The sequence below is a fragment of the Populus alba genome, chromosome 15, assembly GCF_005239225.2.
Source record: "Populus alba chromosome 15, ASM523922v2, whole genome shotgun sequence".
In the NCBI taxonomy this organism is placed as follows: domain Eukaryota; kingdom Viridiplantae; phylum Streptophyta; class Magnoliopsida; order Malpighiales; family Salicaceae; genus Populus; species Populus alba.
The window spans coordinates 3,227,917-3,250,872 of NC_133298.1; the positions used below are offsets into that span (position 1 = coordinate 3,227,917).

At 33.7% G+C, this 22,956-nt stretch overlaps 1 protein-coding gene and 2 long non-coding RNA genes across 3 annotated transcripts; 2 read left to right on the plus strand and 1 right to left on the minus strand.

Moving 5' to 3' along the window:
* Positions 1-1,779: 1,779 nt before the first annotated feature.
* Positions 1,780-3,238, minus strand: LOC118033795 (uncharacterized). The gene is made up of 2 exons (XR_004684926.2): positions 3,145-3,238; positions 1,780-2,620 (listed from the first exon to the last, which is right to left on the minus strand). It is a non-coding gene; the product is annotated as an uncharacterized lncRNA (long non-coding RNA).
* Positions 3,239-19,152: 15,914 nt separating this feature from the next.
* Positions 19,153-20,454, plus strand: LOC118033777 (uncharacterized). Its single transcript, XR_004684920.2, has 2 exons — positions 19,153-19,797; positions 20,141-20,454. It is a non-coding gene; the product is annotated as an uncharacterized lncRNA (long non-coding RNA).
* A 953-nt stretch (positions 20,455-21,407) lies between these two features.
* On the plus strand, positions 21,408-22,741 carry LOC118033770 (uncharacterized). Its single transcript, XM_035038869.1, has one exon. The coding sequence runs from the start codon at positions 21,556-21,558 to the stop codon at positions 22,510-22,512; it is 957 nt and encodes a 318-aa protein (XP_034894760.1). The 5' UTR covers positions 21,408-21,555; the 3' UTR covers positions 22,513-22,741.
* Positions 22,742-22,956: the final 215 nt, after the last annotated feature.

Below are 22,956 nucleotides of genomic sequence, written 5' to 3' on the forward strand. Positions count from 1 at the left end.
TAATTTCCCCATGCTTAAATTACGGCAACTATTCTTTTCAACTCCGGCCAGACATGACAGTTTTTAATATTTATAAATAGTTTTTATAAATAATCCTCTTATTTTTTTTTAACATTATATTAATAAAAAATATAAAAATTTTTTTGAACATAAACAATTGAACATTGGAAGAAATAAATAATTTCCCCATGCTTAAATTACGGCAACTATTCTTTTCAACTCCGGCCAGACATGACAGTTTTTTAATATTTATAAATAGTTTTTATAAATAATCCTCTTATTTTTTTTAACATTATATTAATAAAAAATATAATTTTTTTTTTTTATTAATATAATGTTACAAAATATTAATTTTTATATAAATAGTTTTTTTAAAAAATATAAATATTAATTTTTGGTTTAAATAATGTCTTCATATCATAAATAGTTTTTAAAAATATAAATATTATATTAATTTTTTTAATAAAAAAAAATAAGAACTACCTACTACACTTACAGAAGAAACATTCCATGCATTGAGTCCAAGTGTTCGCGCGTGTCGAGGACCTTTTTTGCCTCCCAATAATAAGTGTTATTTGTATTATAACTTTTTTAATATTTCAAATGGATTAGCTATTTCCTTGGCCTGGCGTATTAGCAATTTAGTAGTTTTAGATCTTTTGTTATTTTCTCTTCAACTTTTTTTATTATATATTTTCTTTACACAGGAAACACTTATGTCCCGCATGCGATTCACAGCAGGGTTAATATCAATCTTTTTAAAATTAAAATAGCAATCATGTCCGCCTAAGCATTTTGCATCTAGAATAGCAAAAAGTCTAGAATAATATATATATATATATATATATATATATATATATATATATATTGTGAAGAAGAAGAAGAAGTCTTGAAGGAGAGAGGAAGGGACGGGGATGGGGCCAATCCTCTTCTTGATGCTCGGGCAATAATAACCATGTTGGTGGGGACGACGACGACTTGACCTCTAGTCTTCCCGGCGAGTGCGCGCTTGGGCAGCGTGTTCGGGAATCTGAGCTGTCTTGACATTACGTGTTTTCTGGAAATGACGTTTTTCTTGTCTAAACGGTGGCTTTAGATAATGTTCATACTTCATATTTAAATATTCTTAAAAGTAAAATTTTAAAACTAAGGATTCATGGGTGTTTCTATTTTTTAATATTTTGATAGCATAGTAAAATGAATATATTATTTTTAAAACTTTAAAATTTTGAAAATGTTAAATTGAAGTACCTTCTCGGGATATTATAAAAAATATTATTTTGATATTTTTTTAATTAAAAAATAATTATAAAATTTTAACCATCATATTATATTATAATGGTGATGATTATTTGATTGAAAAGAATTGAAACTTGTTAGAGAACCTGTTTAATATTATGGTAACAATTGTTTTTAAAGTGTTTCTTTTAAAATTATATTATATTAAAATAATATTTTTTATTTTTAAAATTTTTATTTTTAATGGTAAAGGGTTAGATAATGAGATGATAATTATGATGATATGAAAATAATATTTGAAATAAGTTATTACTTATGAAATATTTTATGAATTATGAGTTAAAAATGTTTTCTAGTAAATGAACTAAATTTGAAGGTTGATGACCAAATATATTTCATTAAACATTTATTTTATAACATACATTAAAATCATTGAATATATAAAATTATAAATCAAAATAAACAAAGAAAAATATTTTTTAATATGGCAAAGGAGGAGGAGCTGTTCAGAGTCTTCAGACCACTGCAATTATGCTTCCATTTCACCATGAACCATTTCATATTTAAATTAGTAAATAAAAAACATAAAATACATAGCAGTGTGTGTTAGGATATCACTGGACAGCCCAAGAAGGGTGAAAGCTCAAAATACCAAGTTTGTAATCGTTTGGGTAAGCCCAAAAAAAAAAAAAAGTAAGCCAATTGCTCTCCTTGCTCTATCCAACATAAAAAATAATAGCAGAGGACATTAATTCTATTACGGGGAAGTGGAATTCACATGCATCTACCTATAATGTTGCATCTATGTGCATAGTAAAATAACATTTGATGAGACCACGTCCAGACAAACACGTGGAAAGGCGTTCATGCTACTCGGCAACAAACCGAGAGCAAAAAATATGTTGTCCGGTTCCACGTCCCCCCATATTATTTTCTACGTTATTTTCCACGTCAATAGATGCCTGAATCGGACATATGAGATGAGCCCGTAACCCGTTGTTTTTTTCGTGGAGACCAGATTTGCGCTTAGCTTCATTTAAAGATGAAAAATCTTTCTCAACATTCATTGGCTTGGCGACCCGTCATCTCCACTTCGTTATTTCCATCTTCTCTGCAGCACCCCCAACTTTTTTCATTTTCGGTTTCTTCTCACTTCACCCGCTCACAGCCCCCTCTCCCTTACAAAGCCGACCACAACAACCTCTCTCCCTCCGATCTACCTCACGACTGCCAGCTTCCATTTTCCCTCTCAGTCTTAACCAAACAGACCGGCCCCCCCTGCACAGCCGCCTCCTTCTTCAACCAAACAGACCGGCGACAGACCAACGGTGTCCTTCTTCAACCGTAGCCGCCCGTTCTTCATTTCTCACCGCCGCCAGCTCTAAGAAAGAACCAAGAACAGACTTGTAAACAAATTAATTAAAAACAACTGCTGTTTTGGGTTTGTCTTTTTCTTTTGTTTCAGGTGAAGACAGATCTCCACCGGCGGAGAAGATTTTAAGGAAATAGAAGGCCGACGCAGAAGGAGGAGAAGGAACCGAGCTTGAGAAACTGATTTTGCCGGATTAATAATTAACCAAGTCTGCTTCCTTTGCAGTCCGACACCATCTGCCGGAACCAGGAAAAAAAGAGAAAACAGAGAAGCCCCTCTTTTGGATAACATGATCTTAGACTGAGCCGGATTTCAAAAGGGTTAAAAAAAAAAAAAAAAAAACACACACCAAATATATGCAAGCAATTGTTAATCATTATTACAAATTAATAATTAACCAAATGGCTATTTCCTTTGGCAAAGCAGATTGCAGGTAATTAATAACTCATGTATTCTACAGGGTTTTTTTTTTTTTTTTTCACAGTATTCATGCATGATTTGCCTGCAAAAGCAAGAAGAGAAGAAGAAGCAACCTGGTCTAGGGGAGGTACTCGCTGCTGTTGCTGGACTGTCGTGAGGGTAGTGGTCAACGGTGGAGCTGCTGTGTGGTCGACGGTGGAGGTGTTGGTTGATCGACTTCAGCCAATTTTTTTTTTTTCACAGTATTCATGCATGATTTGCCTGCAAAAGCAAGAAGAGAAGAAGAAGCAACCTGGTCTAGGAGGTACTCGCTGCTGTTGCTGGACTGTCGTGAGGGTAGTGGTCAACGGTGGAGCTGCTGGTGGTCGACGGTGGAGGTGTTGGTGATCGACTTCAGCCACTGGAGAACGTAGAAAAACAACGGTGAATGTTGATTGCTAGTCCAGTTGATGTTGATTGGTAGTCTGGGTTTTGGCTGGGGATAACAGAAATGGCAACCAAAATGGAAAAGGAAACAATGAAAACGGAGATGATGCTTGGCCAGCTTGACTTCATCTAAATGGAGCCTGAAGTGATTCAAAAGACTGAAATTCTCTTAGCTTTTTTAATATTTTAAACATGATAAGATGTGACACAATTCAATATTCCCTCGATAGAAGAAAAAGCAGACCCAAATTTAGGGAAAGAAAACAACGGCAGTCTAATTGTTGAAAGCATTATAGAAACCACAATTATGATGTTGTTGACAGAAAAAAAAACGAAAACAAAAAACGAAAACAATTATGGTGGCAGAGGCAATATGCCTTGGCAGGGAAAACCGTGGGAAAGCTACAGTACTTTTCCCACGCGTTTTAGAGTTCTTTAACTAGCCTTGGTACCCGCGCTATGCCGCGGGTATTTTTTTGTATAAAAATATAAAAAAAAACAACAAAAATTTAAAAATTTTGGGTTTTTTTGTAAGGCCATACCCAAGAATCTTGGGTTTGGCTGCAACGCCTGACCTAAAAGTAATATTTATAATATTAATAATAAAATTAAACTTACATGATCCAAGTTTAAGTGAGCTTAATTGCAACACCGGACTTAAGAATTTTGGATGTGGGTCTGGCTATAAGGTCGTGTTATAAAAGTGTGATAATTAAATAAACTAATTTAAAAAAAAACAAAGAAAAAAAATCAACATGAAGGAAAAAACTAATGAAGAAAAAGAAAAAAAAATGAATTAATTGGGTTAACCTTTTAAACCAGGTTATCCCGTAAAACCTGAGATTCGCGTAATGAAAGTTTGATAACTAAATAGAAAAAAAATGACGGGTTTACCCAGAATTAATTGGGTTAACCCATCAAACCAAGTTAACCTGTCAAGCTCAGGATACGTATCATGAAAGTATGAAAATCTGATAATTAAATAGAAAGAAAATTAACTTTAACAAACTAAACTAAATGAAAAAAAATAACTCGTCAAATCAGGTCAACCCATCAAACTCGAGATCCGTATCATGAAAATCTGATAACCAAATAAAAAAATTTAACATTAACAAACTAAATCAAACAAAAAAATTCATTAAAAAAAATTAAATTCTATTTAGTTATCAAACTTTCATGACGCAAATCCCAGGTTTTACGGGATAACCTGGTTTTAAAGGGTTAACCCAATTAATTTAATTTCTTTTTCTTTTTCTTCATTAGTTTTTTCTCTTTCAGTTGATTTTTTTTCTTTGTTTTTTTTAATTAATCTATTTAATTATCACACTTTTATGACACGACCTTATAGCCAGACCCACATCCAATATTTCTGGGTCCAGTGTTACAGTGTCTTGAGTTTGGCTGCAACACCTGACCTAAAAATAATATTTATAATATTAATAATAACATCAAACTTGCATGACCCAAGTTTAAGTGGGGGTGGCTGCAATACCAGATCCAATAGTCTCGGATGTAGGTCTGGCTGCAAGGTCGTGTCATATAAGTGTGATAATTAAATAGATTGATTAAAAAAAAAAAAACTAACAGAAAAAAAAACTAATGAAGAAAAAGAAAAAAAATGAATTAACTGGATTAACCCGTCAAATCTGGAATTCGCATCATGAAAGTTTGATAACTAAATAAATGAAAAAATTAACGGGTTTACCTAAAGTTAATTGGGTCAACCCATCAAACCAAGTTAACCCGTCAAGCCAGGATATATGTTATGAAAGTCTGATAATTAAATAGAAAAAATTTAATACCAACAAACTAAATCAAACAAAAAAAATTCATTTAAAAAATAAAAAAAAAATTAAAAACAAAAAAAAAATAAGACAGTTAAATAATATAATATAATATAATAATAATATATTAATAATGAGTAAAGTGAGGCGTGAAAAAAAAAAATTTACTGATGCTTAGGAATAATATAATATAATATAATATAATAATAATAATATATTAAAAATGAGTACAGTGAGGCTTAAAAGAAACAAAAAAAAAAAAGACTTTAATTCACTGATGCACAGTAGGCGTGGGGAAGCTACAGTGTTTTCCCCACGCTTTAAAAATTAAAAACAAAAAAAAATAAGACAGTTAAATAATATAATATAATATAATAATAATATATTAATAATGAGTAAAGTGAGGCGTGAAAAAAAAAAAAATTTACTGATGCTTAGGAATAATATAATATAATATAATATAATAATAATAATATATTAAAAAATGAGTACAGTGAGGCTTAAAAGAAACAAAAAAAAAAAAAAGACTTTAATTCACTGATGCACAGTAGGCGTGGGAAGCTACAGTGTTTTCCGGTCATTTTTTTCATATAAAAATATAAAAAAAAAACAAAAAAATTTAAAAATCTTGGATTTTTTTGCAAAGCCATACCCAAGAATCTTGGGTTTGGCTGCAACGCCTGACCTAAAAGTAATATTTAGAATATTAATAATAAAATTAAACTTACATGACCCAAGTTTCAGTAAGCCTAATTGCAACACCGAACTCAAGAATTTTGGATGTGGGTCTGGCTATAAGGTCGTGTTATAAAAGTGTGATAATTAAATAAATTAATTAAAAAAAAACAAAGAAAAAAAATCAACAGAAAGGAAAAAACTAATGAAGAAAAAGAAAAAAAAATGAATTAATTGGGTTAACCTTTTAAATCAGGTTATCCCGTAAAACCTGAGATTCGTGTAATGAAAGTTTGATAACTAAATAGAAAAAAAATAACGGGTTTACCCAGAATTAATTGGGTTAACCCATCAAATCAAGTTAACCTGTCAAACTCAGGACACGTATCATGAAAGTATGAAAGTCTGATAATTAAATAGAAAGAAAATTAACTTTAACAAACTAAACTAAATGAAAAAAATAACTCGTCAAATCAGGTCAACCCATCAAACTCGAGATCTGTATCATGAAAATCTGATAACCAAATAAAAAAAATTTAACATTAACAAACTAAATCAAACAAAAAAATTCATTAAAAAAAATTAAATTCTATTTAGTTATCAAACTTTCATGACGCAAATCCCAGGTTTTACGGGATAACCTAGTTTAAAGGGTTAACCCAATTAATTTAATTTCTTTTTCTTTTTCTTCATTAGTTTTTCTCTTTTAGTTGATTTTTTTTCTTTGTTTTTTTTCATTAATCTATTTAATTATCACACTTTTATGACACAACCTTATAGCCAGACCCACATCCAATATTCCTCGGTCCAGTGTTACAGTGTCTTGAGTTTGGCTGCAACACCTGACCTAAAAATAATATTTATAATATTAATAATAACATCAAACTTGCATGATCCAAGTTTAAGTGGGGGTGACTGCAATACCAGATCCAATAGTCTTGGATGTAGGTCTGGCTGCAAGGTCGTGTCATATAAGTGTGATAATTAAATAGATTGATTAAAAAGAAAAAAAAAAACTAATAGAAAAAAAAAACTAATGAAGAAAAAGAAAAAAAATGAATTAACTGGATTAACACGTCAAATCTGGAATTCGCATCATGAAAGTTTGATAACTAAATAAATGAAAAAATTAACGGGTTTACCTAAAGTTAATTGGGTCAACCCATCAAACCAAGTTAACCCGTCAAGCCAGGATACATGTTATGAAAGTCTGATAATTAAATATAAAAAATTTAATAACAACAAACTAAATAAAAAAAAATCATTAAAAAAATAAAAAATAAAAAAAATAAGACAGTTAAATAATATAATAATAATATATTAATAATGAGTAAAGTGAGGCGTAAAAAAAAAAAATTCATTCACTGATGCTTAGGAATAATATAATATAATATAATAATAATATATTAATATAATATAATAATAATATAATGAGTAAAGTGAGGTGAGGCGTAAAAAAAAAAGTCGAATAATATAATATAATATAATAATAATATAATGAGTAAAGTGAGGTGAGGCGTAAAAAAAAAAAAAGAAAAGTCTTTCATTCATTTATGCACAGGAGGCGTGGGGAAAGCTACAGTACTTTCCCCACGCGTTTTAGAGTTCTACTAGTCTTGATACCCGCGTGATGCCGCGGGTGTCAAAATCTGTAAAAAAAAATTTTGCACATATTATATGGGAATAGATAGTATATTCACAGAGTTAGTTGCAAAAGTTAAGTTCAGATAGTTAACAAAGTTAGTTCAAGCATAACAAAAGCAGCGAGAGGTAAATATTTTATGCTTTATACATATAGGTAGAGAATTGGACGTGAATGAGCAGCAAGCTGTATCAACAACGCAGATGATGAAGACGCCCAATCAGGTTGTGATGTTGGAAAAGCAAGCATTGACTAACCAAATGTTAATTGGTTTCCTATTGGAAAAAATCAGTGTAACTGAAAGTCATAAATTTTATACAGCAACAAATATTAAATTTTTTTTCAAGATAAATCAGTAATGAGAAATGAAGATGTCATTATTGTTGAGTATGTGAGTTCATAAAGAAGGGAAACTAATTAGAAGTAGATGCTTACTTTTTCAGGTGATGAAACGGAGAGGCGCTGCTTCTTTGAAAGTTGAGGTGCAGGATTGTCATCATCTTTGTAGAGATGCTCCTTTGATGAGTCTTCGTTGAAGGGTTTTGGGTGGGGAAGCTGGGTGCTGAATCATATGTTGAAAGGAAGTACTTAAGGAATGGAAAATGTAAACAATGTGAATGAAAGACAAAACAATTTATTTATTAGTAGAACAATTAAGTAATAACTTTCATAGGATGAATGTTGAGCAAATATTAGATAGTGGTGTCTTGGAAGTTAATATCTTGAAATCAAAAAATAAGAATAAAAATAATGATATAGCTGAAAAAAGATTCCACGGGATGATATTTGCATGCCAAATAAGATATTAAGAATGAAAGGGAAGAGTATTTATAAAGTTGTTGATCAGGCAAGGAATAATTACTAAAGGAATGCATATCAAAGAAATGAGATAGTGGCCTCCGCTGGTGTGTCATGTTTGCACTGGAATTATTTGTTATGTGTGGGGAGGCAAAGCAAACCTGTCGTGTGGCTCAACATCATTGAAGGTTAGTGCTCTTTTTGACTGGCGATGGCAGCTGTCATGGAACGTGTCTTTTTGTGGAGAGGTGTCCTGCTGTGAAGCTGGAGTCTGAATCTGAGATTGATCTACATCCAAGGGATCTGCAACGTTTGGTGTTGAAGGGGTGAAAGTCCTTGAACTTCCAGCAGCAGAGGTTATTGAGGCTGGCGTGTCAATGTTTTTAATGGGGCTAGGTGGGCTAACAGATGCTTTAGTTGGTATTTCATCAAAGATGTTGCAAACATATATCTCACATCTGCCGAGAACAGATTTGTATGCTCCAAATCGAAGCTGAAATATTTTTGTCTTGTTTAATTTCTCAATCATTTGAGGTGGAACAATAAATGGGTCAGTGAATTGTTTGTCGAACACCAAATGATGAGCTGAAGCATTGAAAAAATACTCAGCTGTCTTGCCAGAGAGAAGAAAATTCGTGACATCTTGACCATCGCTAACGATGCAGTTAAGTCTGAACCTAAAAGATATGAAAAAGAGCTCCAGTTAAGAATGAAATAAAAGCATGGGTTAATATATGTTTTAGCTGAAAATTCAACGTTGTTTTGGTATGCATATTAGTTGAACCATGGGACTGGTGCAGAGGATGGATAGTCATGCTCCATGCATCGCAAATTATTAGGGAGTCCAGAGAGTGGCTTGTTGCAATCTGGACAGCTTTGACACCACCATCCCTTGAAGAGATCATAATCAACTATGAAAGCTTTACATGTAAATCTTTCATTCTGCAGGTGTCAATTAAAGCACAAAGTCATACATTTTTTTTTCATAAAAATGCAGGCTATGCAGTGTTGGTGATTGCCAACAGCAGTGTAATCATAATATTATAGGGGTCTGGAACCAGCCATGAGATATAAAATTATAGGCCTTGAACTTCTATGCCATGATTCTTGATCCTAGACACTATATTTGACGATCTATCTTTATTAGACAATTGTTGGGCTTGGGCATCACGACATGAATTGCAATAAGTAATATTTAAAGAATAACATAATAGATACCTTGTGTTCGTATGGGTCCATACAGAGGATCTCCCTTATTGTTCTTCTATTTTCATTTATCTGAGTTTCCAATGAGAGGACAGCTCCTGATGATGGAGGCAGCTGGTGTAAGTCAACAGCCATTTGAGCATAGCTACAAAAAGATAAAGAAAAAGGTGTTGAGAATTAATTTAAACATTAATACATAAATTTGATTTTAACAAATGCAAAAGGTTCAAAGAATATAGAAATTTACTAATGCTTGTATGCTAATAATTCTGGTATGTCCGGGTTAAAATACCAAACTGAAGCTGCGGTGCCAATTAGATTTGCAGATCCTATAAAAAATGTAACAACCACATATTTATTGGTGTATATTTAATGTGAAGAGGTTATGAAATTTGAACCGAAAATCTAATAACATTGAATGATGGTAGGCCTGATGATAGAACGAAGGAAACCTCTAAATTCAGAGACACGAAAACCAGCAAAAGCAACGATAAGAGGAGAATCTTGTTCTGCTAAAGATGCGTCGTCAAAGCTTCGAGCAATGTCACCCCATAAAGTGATACGAAGCTCCTCGCCTCTAAACAAAATAAAAGTATATTAGACTAATGCTAGGAGGAATTCAATATAATAAATAATTTGAATTTATCATTAACCGTATATTTTCAAGGATGAACTCCCTTTTGTCTTCAAGTGTTTGCCCCCGAACCAAAATCTTTTCAATTGGTTGTATTGCTTTTAGCCTACCGAGAACATCTATATAAATAATTGAATAGTCATGTTAGTGGAATGAAAAAAACTATGCATGATACAGTTTGGTACATAAGGGTAAGAATGAAGAACACCTGTGAGAAGTCTTGATCCTTTTTCTTTGTTAAGGACATGTGCAAAATCTGTGAAATTAAAGTAATATCGTGGAATTGAAAGTGGGGGAGAATTGAGGTGAGTTACTTTGGTGTCAGACTTAAGATCAACAACAGCTTCATGGCCAACAACAACATTCATGTAGCGATTTTCAAAGGTGTAGAAATTTTTGACTTCATAATATCCACCTTCAATAATGATTGAAGAAAAATGTGCAGCATCTCTAGATTGGCTGATCCTTGTATTGCACCACCCTTGTTCATTAAAAAAGGCAAATAATTGGTGACATTGCATAATTGTGTGGGAAATTAAAAAATGGACCAAAAAAAAGCATGCAAGCAGAGGCAAGAATTTGAAGAAAACAATAATAAAGATTATATTAGTAGATATGTTGCATACCTCACGATCAACAAATAGGCAATTGAAGTTTGTTGCTTGTCCATTTTGTTTTGGAATCCAAACACGACATACTCGAGCTCGGATTAAAGGGTAGAAAACATATTTTTTAATGTTGTGTAAATGAATTGCCATTACTCTGCATTTAAAAAAAGCAAGGAAAAATTGAACAAATAAGCAAATAATTAAACATGAGATTAAAATATAAACATAGTAGTAGATCTAAATGGAACCCAAATCTGAAAATATAAAGCTAATATGCAGAAAAGTGTCATCATAAAAGCATAAATTCTATTTAATTGTAGGAAATGTAATTCAGATCATGAATACATGTGTATGGCAATTGATTATTTTCATACATGTATGGCAAAGGTGAAAGTAGTATATGAAACAAATTAATGGTTAGGAACAACAAAAATCAAGAATTAGCATGTCCACTCATTACTCAATATTAAAATCACCCTAAGCATGGAGTAAGGGCTGTGAAGAAAAAACAAACTTACATGAAATTGTAAGGGCAAGGAGTGAAGTCATTGATCCAAAGTAGAAAAATAAATAGCAGACGAAGTGACAGGCTAACCTGAAAAGACATGAAAAGACTTTATGAAAAATAGAGGAGTATGAGAAATTATTGTCCGCATGCAACAAAAAACAAAAAAAGCAAAAACTTAAATATATTATAGTTAAAATGGAACTAATTTTTTTTTTATATATATGTTGAAAGAAGACTCATAGATGTTCAAGGTTATGAATAAGGAATTTAAACACACAAAAGATACAACAATGAATACAAAGATTACCTTTTGGTAATAATTGAATGATATCCTTGTAAACAATGTTTTTGGCATAACATGATGGTTTTCCTTCATGATCGAGGGAAATGATTTTAAGTCCATTCTTTGATGTAGCTCTTGATAAAGCAACATATAATTGACCATGACTGAAAACTTGTTCTTTCAAGAAGACACCAACAATCTTAAGTGATTGTCCTTGGCTTTTATTAATAGTCATAGCATAGCAAGGCCTAATAGGAAATTGTCTCCGTTTGATTGTGAAGGGGCATTTTTTATCATTAACTGGAAAGACAATTCGTGGAATAAAAACTCGATCTCCAATGTTAGAACCGGTAATAATTTGGGCTTCAATAATTCGCTCGGCAAGCTGTGTAACAATAAGCCTTGTTCCATTGCATAAACCAGCAGAGGGATTAAGGTTCCGAAGTAACATAATCGGTGTGCCAATTTTCAATGAAATACTGTGTTGGGGCACACCATTAAAGTCAAGCTGGTTGATAAATTCAATTGGATACAATAAATCGATGTTGTCAATATCACCAGAAGTTGTTTGGATAGAATCACAACTAAGAAAGTTATATTTATGACCAGGTATAATATCAAGGATCAAATTATTAATCTCAGAAACAGTTAGGTTCTTCGGTGTAACAATTGCTCTGTCTTTAAAGTAGAATGGGTCAAGATGAGCTCTTTCAATGTCAGGATATATGGCAGAGACAATAGCTGCAATTGGAGAATCAATTACTTCAACCTGAAGCTCACATGGGATTTTGATAAATGCCGCATCATGATCATCCGAAACAGCCAAATCACATATTTGTCCATCACCAATTAAAAGGATCCACTCTGCAAACTGTCTAAGTTCATCCTTTTGGTCTGGGCTTAAACCTTCAGCTGATAGTCGCATATTTTGATTCAAAGTGAGGAATGTGAATGCAGACCATAGCAATGAGCTAGTAAAAGAAGCATTAATTATTTCTTCTTTTGTTCCTCCAGGTATAACAGGAAGAATTTGTCGGAAATCCCCACCTAATAAGACAGACTTGCCACCAAATGGATTGTTAAGTCTAAGAACATCTCGTAGAGACCTGTCCAAAGCTTCAAAACAGAATCTATTATTCATTGGAGCCTCATCCCAAACAATAAGTGATGTCATCTCCAGTAGTCGTGAAAGGTGAGTGTTGTGTTTAATCTCGCATGTTGAACTCTCATTAACTTCTAATGGAATTTTAAATCTAGAATGGGCTGTTCGCCCTCCAGGTAATAGAAGAGAAGCTATTCCAGATGAGGCAACAGCAAGAACAACTGAACCTTCAGATCTAACTCGATTAATAATTGTATGCCATAAAAAAAGTCTTTCCTGTTCCACCATGACCATGAACAAATATGAGCGCTTGTTTCTTTTGTAGTATAGATGTAATAACAGAATCATAGATGTTTCTTTGACATGGATTAAGAAGTGGCATAGCTAATGAATGGTTATTTCTAAGCTCAGCAAGATCATAGTTAAGCTCTTCCCTTAAAAGTTTGTTCCTGACTTCATCCATCAATCGACCATTCGGCATTGGAAGTTTATGATCTTCCAACGATGTCCCGGAAGCATTAAAAAGTTGTTCAAGCTCATACAACACATAGTTCTTAAGTTCGTCATCAGAAAAACGAACGTTCAACATTGAGAAAGAAGATCTCAGATGATATTCAATGTCATCATGCATGGAGTGCCAAAATTGATCGAAAAGACTATTTGGATCAGCAACCTCACAAAACATAATAATATTAATAAAAAGTTGCCTTAGCTGCGGAGAAGAAGCTGTTGGAATAGCCTCACCAAATGCATCTGACCATTCTTTATCATCTCCTAAGAGTCCCAAAGCCTTGCATGCAAGTTGAAAAGTTGGAAATATTGTACCAGAGATTTGCCGCAAGTCTTCGAAGTTCTTTGCTCCTTTAACATGATTAAGTAACATTCTGAGAAAATACAACTCTCCAGCTGCAGGATGGACATACACAATACGACCAAGGCAAAATCCACGTGATCTAACAATCCATTCTTTTTGCCTAGCATCCCAAACATACTTGTTTGGAAACTGTGAGTAAAATAGATCTCGTGCATCGACATCAACCCTGTTGCGCTCAAACCACTCTGTGAGCATTGTCTTATTAATGCCAGGTCTCCCAAGAACTGACGATAAGGATTGATTACCTGAAAAAAACACATGGTGTTGTAATGGCAGATGGACTTGAAGTCTTTCAACAGCTGGGCTCCTTGAATGGATTGGGAACTGGAATAACCGCCACACTGCTTCATATGGACAAATGAATCTACAGTTTAGATAAGCTTGTATTTCATCATCAGTATCTTTTTTCAGAACCATTCTGCATCGATCAACTCCTTTGCTAACATACTTAAAAAGATACTTGATGAGTAGAGATTGGCAACAAATTTCAACATTAATGTGTGCATGGTATCGAAGCAAAAGTTCTTTGTTGTACGGGACAACATGACAATTTGACAGGGAAATACCATTTCTAACAATGTGACCCATAGGTTGCATGCGTCGTTTATAGTAAACAAAGCCATTCTCACCAAAGATGGTTGCATCTTTGTTTTTTTTTTGGAAACTGTTTGGAACATTTATTCTTTTCCATACATTGAGCCTTTGGATTTGCAGCGCCACATGGACCATGCATCATAAATTTTGAAACGATCTCATAGCAAATAGGATCTTGATGCTTGTCAGGTATTTCAGCTGAAATAATAGAGTCAACATCCTCAGGCGAACGGAATTTGAATTCTGGAGCTAGCCAAACTAACAAATGAGTATGTGGCAAACCTCTTTTTTGGAACTCCACAGCGCAAACATCTAAAAAGAGAAAATGCAAGTAAAGAAGTAAAAACGGATGTTTGTAGAAGGATAAAAATAGAAACTTGAAATTTAAGAAATCAAATAGAAATACCAGCAATTGTCCGTCCGAAAGGTTTTCCGGACTTGATGAATGACATCATATCAATTAGCTTGGAATGAAATACCCTTGCTATGATGTCAGGTTTGTCCTCAGGTTGATAGCTCCTTGTTTTTTTAATTTCTCGGCGAATTTCAGGCCAATTAACATTGCAGGTAAATGTGATAAAAAGATCAGGATTCCCATAACACCTACATATGGCCATAGCATCTTGGTAATTATTAACCATATACCGAGGGCTTCCTGTTAAAGATGATGGAAGTATAATTTTCCCTGTAGTTGATCCATCAACATCACCTCTAGTAACAGCATCATGTATTCCCTTGTAATGCTCACTTCTAAGATTTTCTTGGTTTGCACGTATAAAATCCAAACGTTCCTCTTCAACATTAACAAATGCATCAACCAAAAATTGCTGGTACAATCGTCCGCCTTTTATGAGAGTGCTTTCTTGTTTTTCTCTTTCATGAATGAGATAAGCATAATAGGCTCTCATTGAAACCTTTTGCCTTTTTTTAGGTGGTTGCTGCTCTTGATGAGCTAATGGAATATCAGTGTGAAAACCATCCTCACCATATGGAAAAAGAAGTGGATAATGAAGGGACATAAATTTAGGATGAAGCTTTGAGATCCTCTGAAGTGTTCCAGATAAACTTTCAATAATTATGTCCCGATCAGATCGACAATGACCAATGTCCCCAACAACCAAACCACCAATGTCATTTAAAGAAGGATCATCGTATTGCCTTGAGTCATCATCTCTTTTACCAATTAACCGAAGTTTGAATTCTGGAACCTCGACATCCCCGAACCTTTGTCCAGCATGACGGAACAAACGAACCAATTGATTAGATGAATCAAGCATATTGATTAGACCAACAACAATCTGACTATCCAAGCTTGATTGAAAATTTTCATTGCAGAATGGTTGCAGCCGGTTAGAAACCTCATTATCTGTATCGAAAATATAAAGCTGTGCAAACTTGGGGGCCTCTATTATCCATGGGAAGAAGAGAACCCATAAGATGGTGGCAATATCCATTGACCTTAAAAACATAAGATCCAGGCCGAGAATTAACAGAATGATCAACCACAGCCCCCATGGACGTGAAAGCGAACATTGAGTTATAAGCACGAATTTCACGTCGAAACTTCTTGGACGATGAACCATTGTTTGGGTTAAGGAGGTTATCAAGATAGTTAGGTGTTTCTTGTGGAGCAGGAAGCACAACCTTTCCATTATTACAACAAAGTGTAAAGCATGGGTTTGTTTTGGCTGAACGGGCCAAGCGTTCTTGCAACCAAAAAAGAGCGTTGCAATGGTTACACTTGTATGTTTTATCCCCAAAATCAATGTATTCAATTAAATAACCTGTAAAAAAATAAAGTTGAGAGAGTTGAACGAATGATATAAAATAGGCAATCATAAATACAGGTTAAATGGCTACAAAAGGTACATGATTGGATTACATACGCCTTTTTTTTTGCTGATATAATGCCTGGCTTATAGTAGATTGATGATTAAGGGTTTGCTCAGAGAATTCTTCAGATTCATCACAGTGAAATGAAGCAAGTGCGGTAGATTGTGGAGGATTGGATAGCCTTGCTGCATTAATTTCATTACTTTCAGTTTGCACTATGTTGCTTGATAAGGAGAAGGTGGTTTGTATATCTATGTGCTGGCGTGAACAAACCAAAGTGCCAACCCCTTGAGTATGTTGTGGAGCAGATGGTGTATTTGAAGAGCTCGGGTTATTGGATAGCAAGATTCTATCAACAGGGGTTTCGTAGTCATTCAAGACAAATTGTGAGTATGGAGAAGATGGCACATACTCATTCGGTTGAACATGTCCGTGAGGACTTGTCATGTTGCTCTAAATAAATTATGAAAATAAAACACCAAGGTAAATGAAAGAAAAACACAAAAAAAACCATGATTAGTACATGATCATGGCTAAGTGAAGGAAAACACAGGGATAGAGAAAATGCTAATGGCATGCACTTTCTAAAGAAATCATGTAAACATAGGGATAATTACACTGAAATGTTTGATATATCATAAGACATGATAATAGGGTAGGGTTAGCTAAAAACATAACTCCTTGGTTCAGGAAAGGATGTAGATATAACAATAAAATATTAAGCGATTAAAAAAAGACATTATGTGTTGCTAAACATAGGAATACCATAATCATGATTAAGCATGCAAGGAAATAGAAATGGATAAAGTAAATAAGAGAGAGGCACAAAATAAACCTGAGAAAATACCGATGATAAAAAAAAGTAGCCCCTTCAAAAGACCTGAAAAACGAAGTTCAATTTTGATTAATATGTGCAAGGATAAAAATAAACAGACATGGGGTATAAGATCTGGAGAATGAGGCATGAAAGAACAAAAAAAAAAAAAAAAAGATGAGGCAACATATCTAGGTAAAAGAAATCAGTATCACAACTCCAGCATAATTATCACAATGGTATAAGCTACAAAGAATAAAGGCAATAACTTCTACAATCTATCACAATTCTGGTGAATGCTAAAGAAAAAAACAAAGGAAAGTAACAAAATCAAAACAAAATCGTATAAGCTGCAAAGAATAAGGATTATAATCTTTGTAATTTTTTTAATGAGAGTGTCCCGTGTCCCGCAATGTTTTTTAAAAAATTCAAACATAGGGTAAGAAATTTTTTTATTTTCAAAACCATACTATAATCCATAGTTTGACATATGCAAACACTGCTAAAAAACCAAGGACTTGTGACCTGCTTTCTTTACATGATCATTAGGCATGTGAAATCTGTACCTAAACATGAAGACGTACACGCCCCTGTATTTTTGCTTCCATATTTATAACATCCTTCGACTACTGTTTGTATTAATCCCAATCCTGTATGTTATATTATCGCCATTCTTCACGTAATTAAATACCATCTTGAACTGTATTAAACCATGCTGTTAAGTATACATAATTATGCCACTTATCCAAAAAGTTAATACACTTTAATTTTTTCAAAAGATAAATGAAATTTGAAGTAGACCAAGTGCCAAGAAAACCTAACATAAACAATCACTGTTGATGAAAAGAGCATTTAGAAACGTGATTGTGTTTCTAAAAATTTTAAATTTCATTTATTAAAAATTAATAATTTTTTATGTTTTTAATCGTTTTGATGTGGTCTTAAAAAAATAATTTTTTAAAAATAAAAAATATTATTTTGATATATTTCACTACAACAAACATTTTAAAAAAACAACAAGAACCATACTCTAAAACATGTCATTTTTCGCTAGCAATGATTTTATTTTGCATATAATTTTTAACTTGCAAAATATTTTTTTTAATAATGATGGTGATAAGTTGAGATGATAATAATAATAAAGAGGGTGATACTATAATGATGATAATAATAATAATAATAATAATAATAAAATAATGGTCAAGGGTTAGATAGTGAGATGATAATTATGATGATATGAAAATAATGGTTGAAATAAGTTATTATTTATAAAATATTTTATGAATTATGAGTCAAACATGTTTTCTAGTAAATGAACTAAATTTGAAGGTTGATGATCAAATATATTTCATTAAACTTTTTTTTTTATAAAATACATTAAAATAATTAAATATATAAAAATAGTAATAATAATAATAATAATAATAATAATAACAATATAATGGTGATTAGGGCTAGAGATTTTGAAATGGGATATGCAATATGAAAAGACCATAAAATAAATCCTGTGATTTAAAAAATCAAAGAAAAAGCCACGAAAATAAAACATAAATTATGTTAGAGCAAAAGATGCATTATCTATGAAACAAAGCTTACTTTGGAGGTGGAATTCAATGTCCCGTGATAATAACATAGGATATTAAAAAAAAATAATAGCATAGGACATGTTAGATAATAGTATAGGACATTAATAAAAAATAATAGCATAGGACATGTTAAACTGGAGGATGTGAATTCCACTTCCCGTGATCTATTATTTTTTTATGTCCTATCTAAAAAATAATATTATAAGATGCATTATCTATGAAATAAAGCTTATTTTGGAATCGCTAGTAATGATTTGCTTTTGCATATAATTTTTAACTTGTAAAATATTAGACTAAGGCGGGGAGGTCACAAAAGTCGTCATCGTCTTTTCCTTGTTTTTCTCCTCTGGCGACAACTGCGAAGCACAACACATGAGGGTGCGAGACAGAGGTGGCACATCCTCCGAAGCTCACGAAATGTAATAATTAATTTTGTACTACTATAGGAAGCTCTTATAGGCCTCTACCACATCAGTCATTTTCATTTTCATTTCAAACCCTCAGCGTTTGGTTTTACTTGCCATGATTTTCTTACCTTTCCATCAGATCGAAGATCAGAATTCAGATTAGCCAAAGGCAAGGGTACGTATGAACTAAATTTGAAGGTTGATGATCAAATATATTTCATTAAACTTTTTTTTTATAAAATACATTTAAATAATTAAATATATAAAAATAGAAATAAAAATAAGCACAGACAAAAATATTTTTTAAAAATACTTTGTAATAAAGTAACCTTTCCAACATAAAAAAATAATAGCATAGGACATTAATTTTATCACGGGAAGTGGAATTCACATGGATCTACCTATAATGTTGTACCTATGTGCATAGTAAAATAAATGTGATGAGACCAAGTCCAGACAAACACGTGGGAAGGTGTCCATGCTACTCGGCAACAAACTCAGAGCAAAAAATATCTTGTCCGGTTCCACGTCCCCCCGAATTATTTTCTGCGTCAATAAGAGAGATGCCTGAATCGGACATATGAGATGAGCCCGTAACCCATTGCTTTTTTCATGAAGACCAGATGCGCTCTTAGCTTCATCTATCAATCGAAGCCCCACCCCTAAGCCCTGAACTCACGGAAACCACAGAATCATCCCTCTGTTGCCAGTCTCGGCCAATTGAATCTGACTGAGCTTGCTTTGCCTATGCTTCAGCCAGACTCCTTAATTATTAAGGGTAGGAAAACATGGAATGAAAAGGATGCCAAATGAGTTGAAAGATGGCAAAAAACCCGACTGCCTTGTAAGAAATGAAATCTGAACTTTATTGGCTCCATCACCGGAACCAGCAGCAGCTTCTCTGGTCCGATTCCGTGAGATCATGATGCGTGGCTACCTCATGTTGAGGAAGATGATCAACCGAAGGAGAAGAAGACGACATCACTGTCAAGGTAAGTTCATCTTCTTTTAAAGTTTTTTTTTATTATTATTTATTTATAGACGAAGGCGGCGATCTGCGAAGGAGGAGAAGGAACCGAGTTTGAGAACGGATTTTTAAAAGTTGATTGTTGTCGAAGACTTTGCAATCTGCTTCCTCTGGAGTTGACACTATCTTAGATTGAGCCGGATTGCATAAGGGAGAAATGGAGCACCAAATATATATAACCAATTGTTAATCATTATTACAAATTAATAATTAACCAAATTGCTATTTCCTTTGGCAAAGCAGATTGCAAGCAACAGGTAATTAATTACTCATGTATTCTACAGGGTTTGTTGTTTTTTTTTTTACAGCATTCATGCATGATTTGCGTGGAAAAGCAAGAAGAGAAGAAGCAACCTGGCCTGGGGGAGGTGCTTGTTGTTGTTGCTGGTCTGTCGTGAGGATGGTGGTCGACGGTGGAGCTGCTGGTGGTCCACGGTGGAGGTGCTGGTGATCGACTACAGCTACTGGAAAAGGTAGAAAAACAACGGTGTATTAATTCCCTCAAATACTATTTACTTGATCAAACATAAACACTTCATGCCTTCATGGGATTCTTTTATTGTTTCCCATATTTTTACTTTTCAGACTTGCCATAGCGATATGATCTTTGATGTTTCGGTGAGATCCATGTAGCGTTTCGTTACCTTCTTTGTTACCCCTGGACTTCCATGAACGTTTGACATGATCATAGGTTTAGCTTATCTGACTGTATGGGTAATCATAAGACTTTTGGTTGCTTTTATCATCCATCAACGATTGAATAAGGGTAGTTTTAGATGCATGTCTCACTCTATTTACTGTATCAGGAGCTTTGAGAAGTGTCTGTAGTTGACAGGATAGAAAAAAAAGAAGAAAATCTCTATTTGAATGTGCCCCTCCTTTCATAATTCTCTGGAAAATAAATGATAGGTTTTTTTATGTATCAATCATCAGTCTTTAAGTTGAGTTGGAACATACAGTTCCATCTTCTGAAATATGTTAAAAGCTACTGTCACTCTAAAGTTGCTTGCTGAGAGAGGTGGGAGCTGAGAGATGCATGATTTACGTGGAGAAGCAAGAAGAGAAGAAGCTACCTAGCCTGCGGGAGGTGTTTGCTGCTGTTGCTGGATGGTGATCGACGGTGAAGCTGCTGGTGATCCACTTCAGCCACTGGAGAAGGCAGAAAAACAACGGTGGATGTTGATTGCTAGTGTGGGTTTTGGCTGGGGAAAAGAAGAGGTGACAATGTGATCAAATAACAGAAAAGGAAACAATGAAAACGGACATGATGCCAAAGATTATAAGATGTCTTTTCCCTTGATAGAAGGAAAAGAAACCCAATTACACGGAAAGAAAACAACAGCAGCCTAATTTTTGAAACCATTTCAGAAACCATCATGATGTCGCTGACAGAAGAAAAAAGAAGAAGAAAACTTAAACAATTATAATATATTTAATGACAGGCGATATGTTTTGGCATGTTTTGGCAGGGAAAACCGTGGGGAAAGCTACAGTACTTTCCCCACGCGTTTTAGAGTTCTTTAATAATAATAATAATAATAATCAGGAGAATAAAAAACAAAAAACCCAAACTCATCAAATCCAATAAATCAATAAATATCCAGCTGCCTCCTGTCATCCTTAAAATTTCCAGAATCCACCCCTACCTCTCTCCAAGCTCCTCTGTTTCTCTCTCTAAGAGGCTTTGATTTTTCATTTTCAAGAAACACAGCAAAAACCCACCATGGATCTTGAAACAGAAGAGCTACAATTCTTTACCATACCAGAAATCTTGAAAGAATCCATTTCAATCCCAAAACAATCACCAAAAACTTTTAAACTAATCACCCTTGCTTTAATCTTTCCATTATCTTTTGCAATCTTGGCTCACTCTCTTTTTACTCATCCTCTTTTATCACAAATTCAAGATCACCCATCAAGGCAACACACTCATCAATGGACCCTTCTTTTAGTTTTTCAATTCTTTTATCTAATCTTTTTATTTGCCTTCTCTCTTTTATCAACTGCTGCTGTTGTTTTCACTGTTGCTTCTCTTTACACTTCAAAGCCTGTTTCTTTTTCCTCTACAATGTCTGCCATCCCTCGGGTTTTTAAGCGTTTGTTTATGACGTTCTTGTGGGTTTCTCTGTTAATGTTGGTTTATTATTCTGTTTTCTTTCTGTTCCTGGTGATTTTGATTATCGGTATTGATATTCAGAATGCCCTTTTGGTTTTGTTCTCTTTGGTGGTGATTGGTGTGCTTTTCTTGGTTGTTCATGTTTATATTACTGGACTTTGGCATTTGGCTAGTGTGGTTTCTGTTTTAGAGCCAATTTATGGATTTGCTGCTATGAAAAAGAGTTATGAGTTGTTGAAAGGGAAGATTCGTGTGGCTGGTGTTCTTGTTTTCGGGTACTTGTCTATTTGTGGATTGGTTTCTGTGATTTTTTCGACTGTTGTGGTTCATGGTGGAGATAATCATGGAGTGCTTACAAGGATTATTGTTGGTGGGTTTTTAGTTGGGGTTTTGGTGATTGTGAATTTGGTGGGATTGTTGGTGCAAAGTGTGTTTTATTACGTTTGCAAGAGCTATCATCATCAAGGGATTGATAAGACTGCCTTACATGAGCATCTAGGTGGGTATCTTGGAGAGTATGTGCCTTTGAAATCCAGCATTCAGATGGAAAATTTGGATGCTTGAGGTGGTGGAAACAGAGAGAAAGGGAGAATTGGTATCATGAGTAAGTTATTATGTATGGAGAGAGTTGGCATCATGTGTAAGTTATGTTTGTAATCAACTTTTTTAAATTTGTCTTCTTCTCTTGTAATAAAACTGGAGAAGTACTTTTTTTTTCCCTAGTTGTTTGTAATTAAACTATCAATTTAACAATGATTCTATGTTGTTAAATCTACTGGTTGTCATTGCTTAACATAGTTCCTCTTGAATTATATATTTAATGGTTGACATTGCTTTAGTTGATACTTTGTGGCATATAGTTCCGTGTTTGGGTTAATCATTTGTGTTCAGTTTATAGTCTTAATAAGAAACAGGTTATGCTTGTCTCTTTTCATGTTGAAATTTCCATCTTTTGGATTTCTTCAATAAGAAGTTTTACACTAGCTCGACTTGTTGGCACTCTCGTGA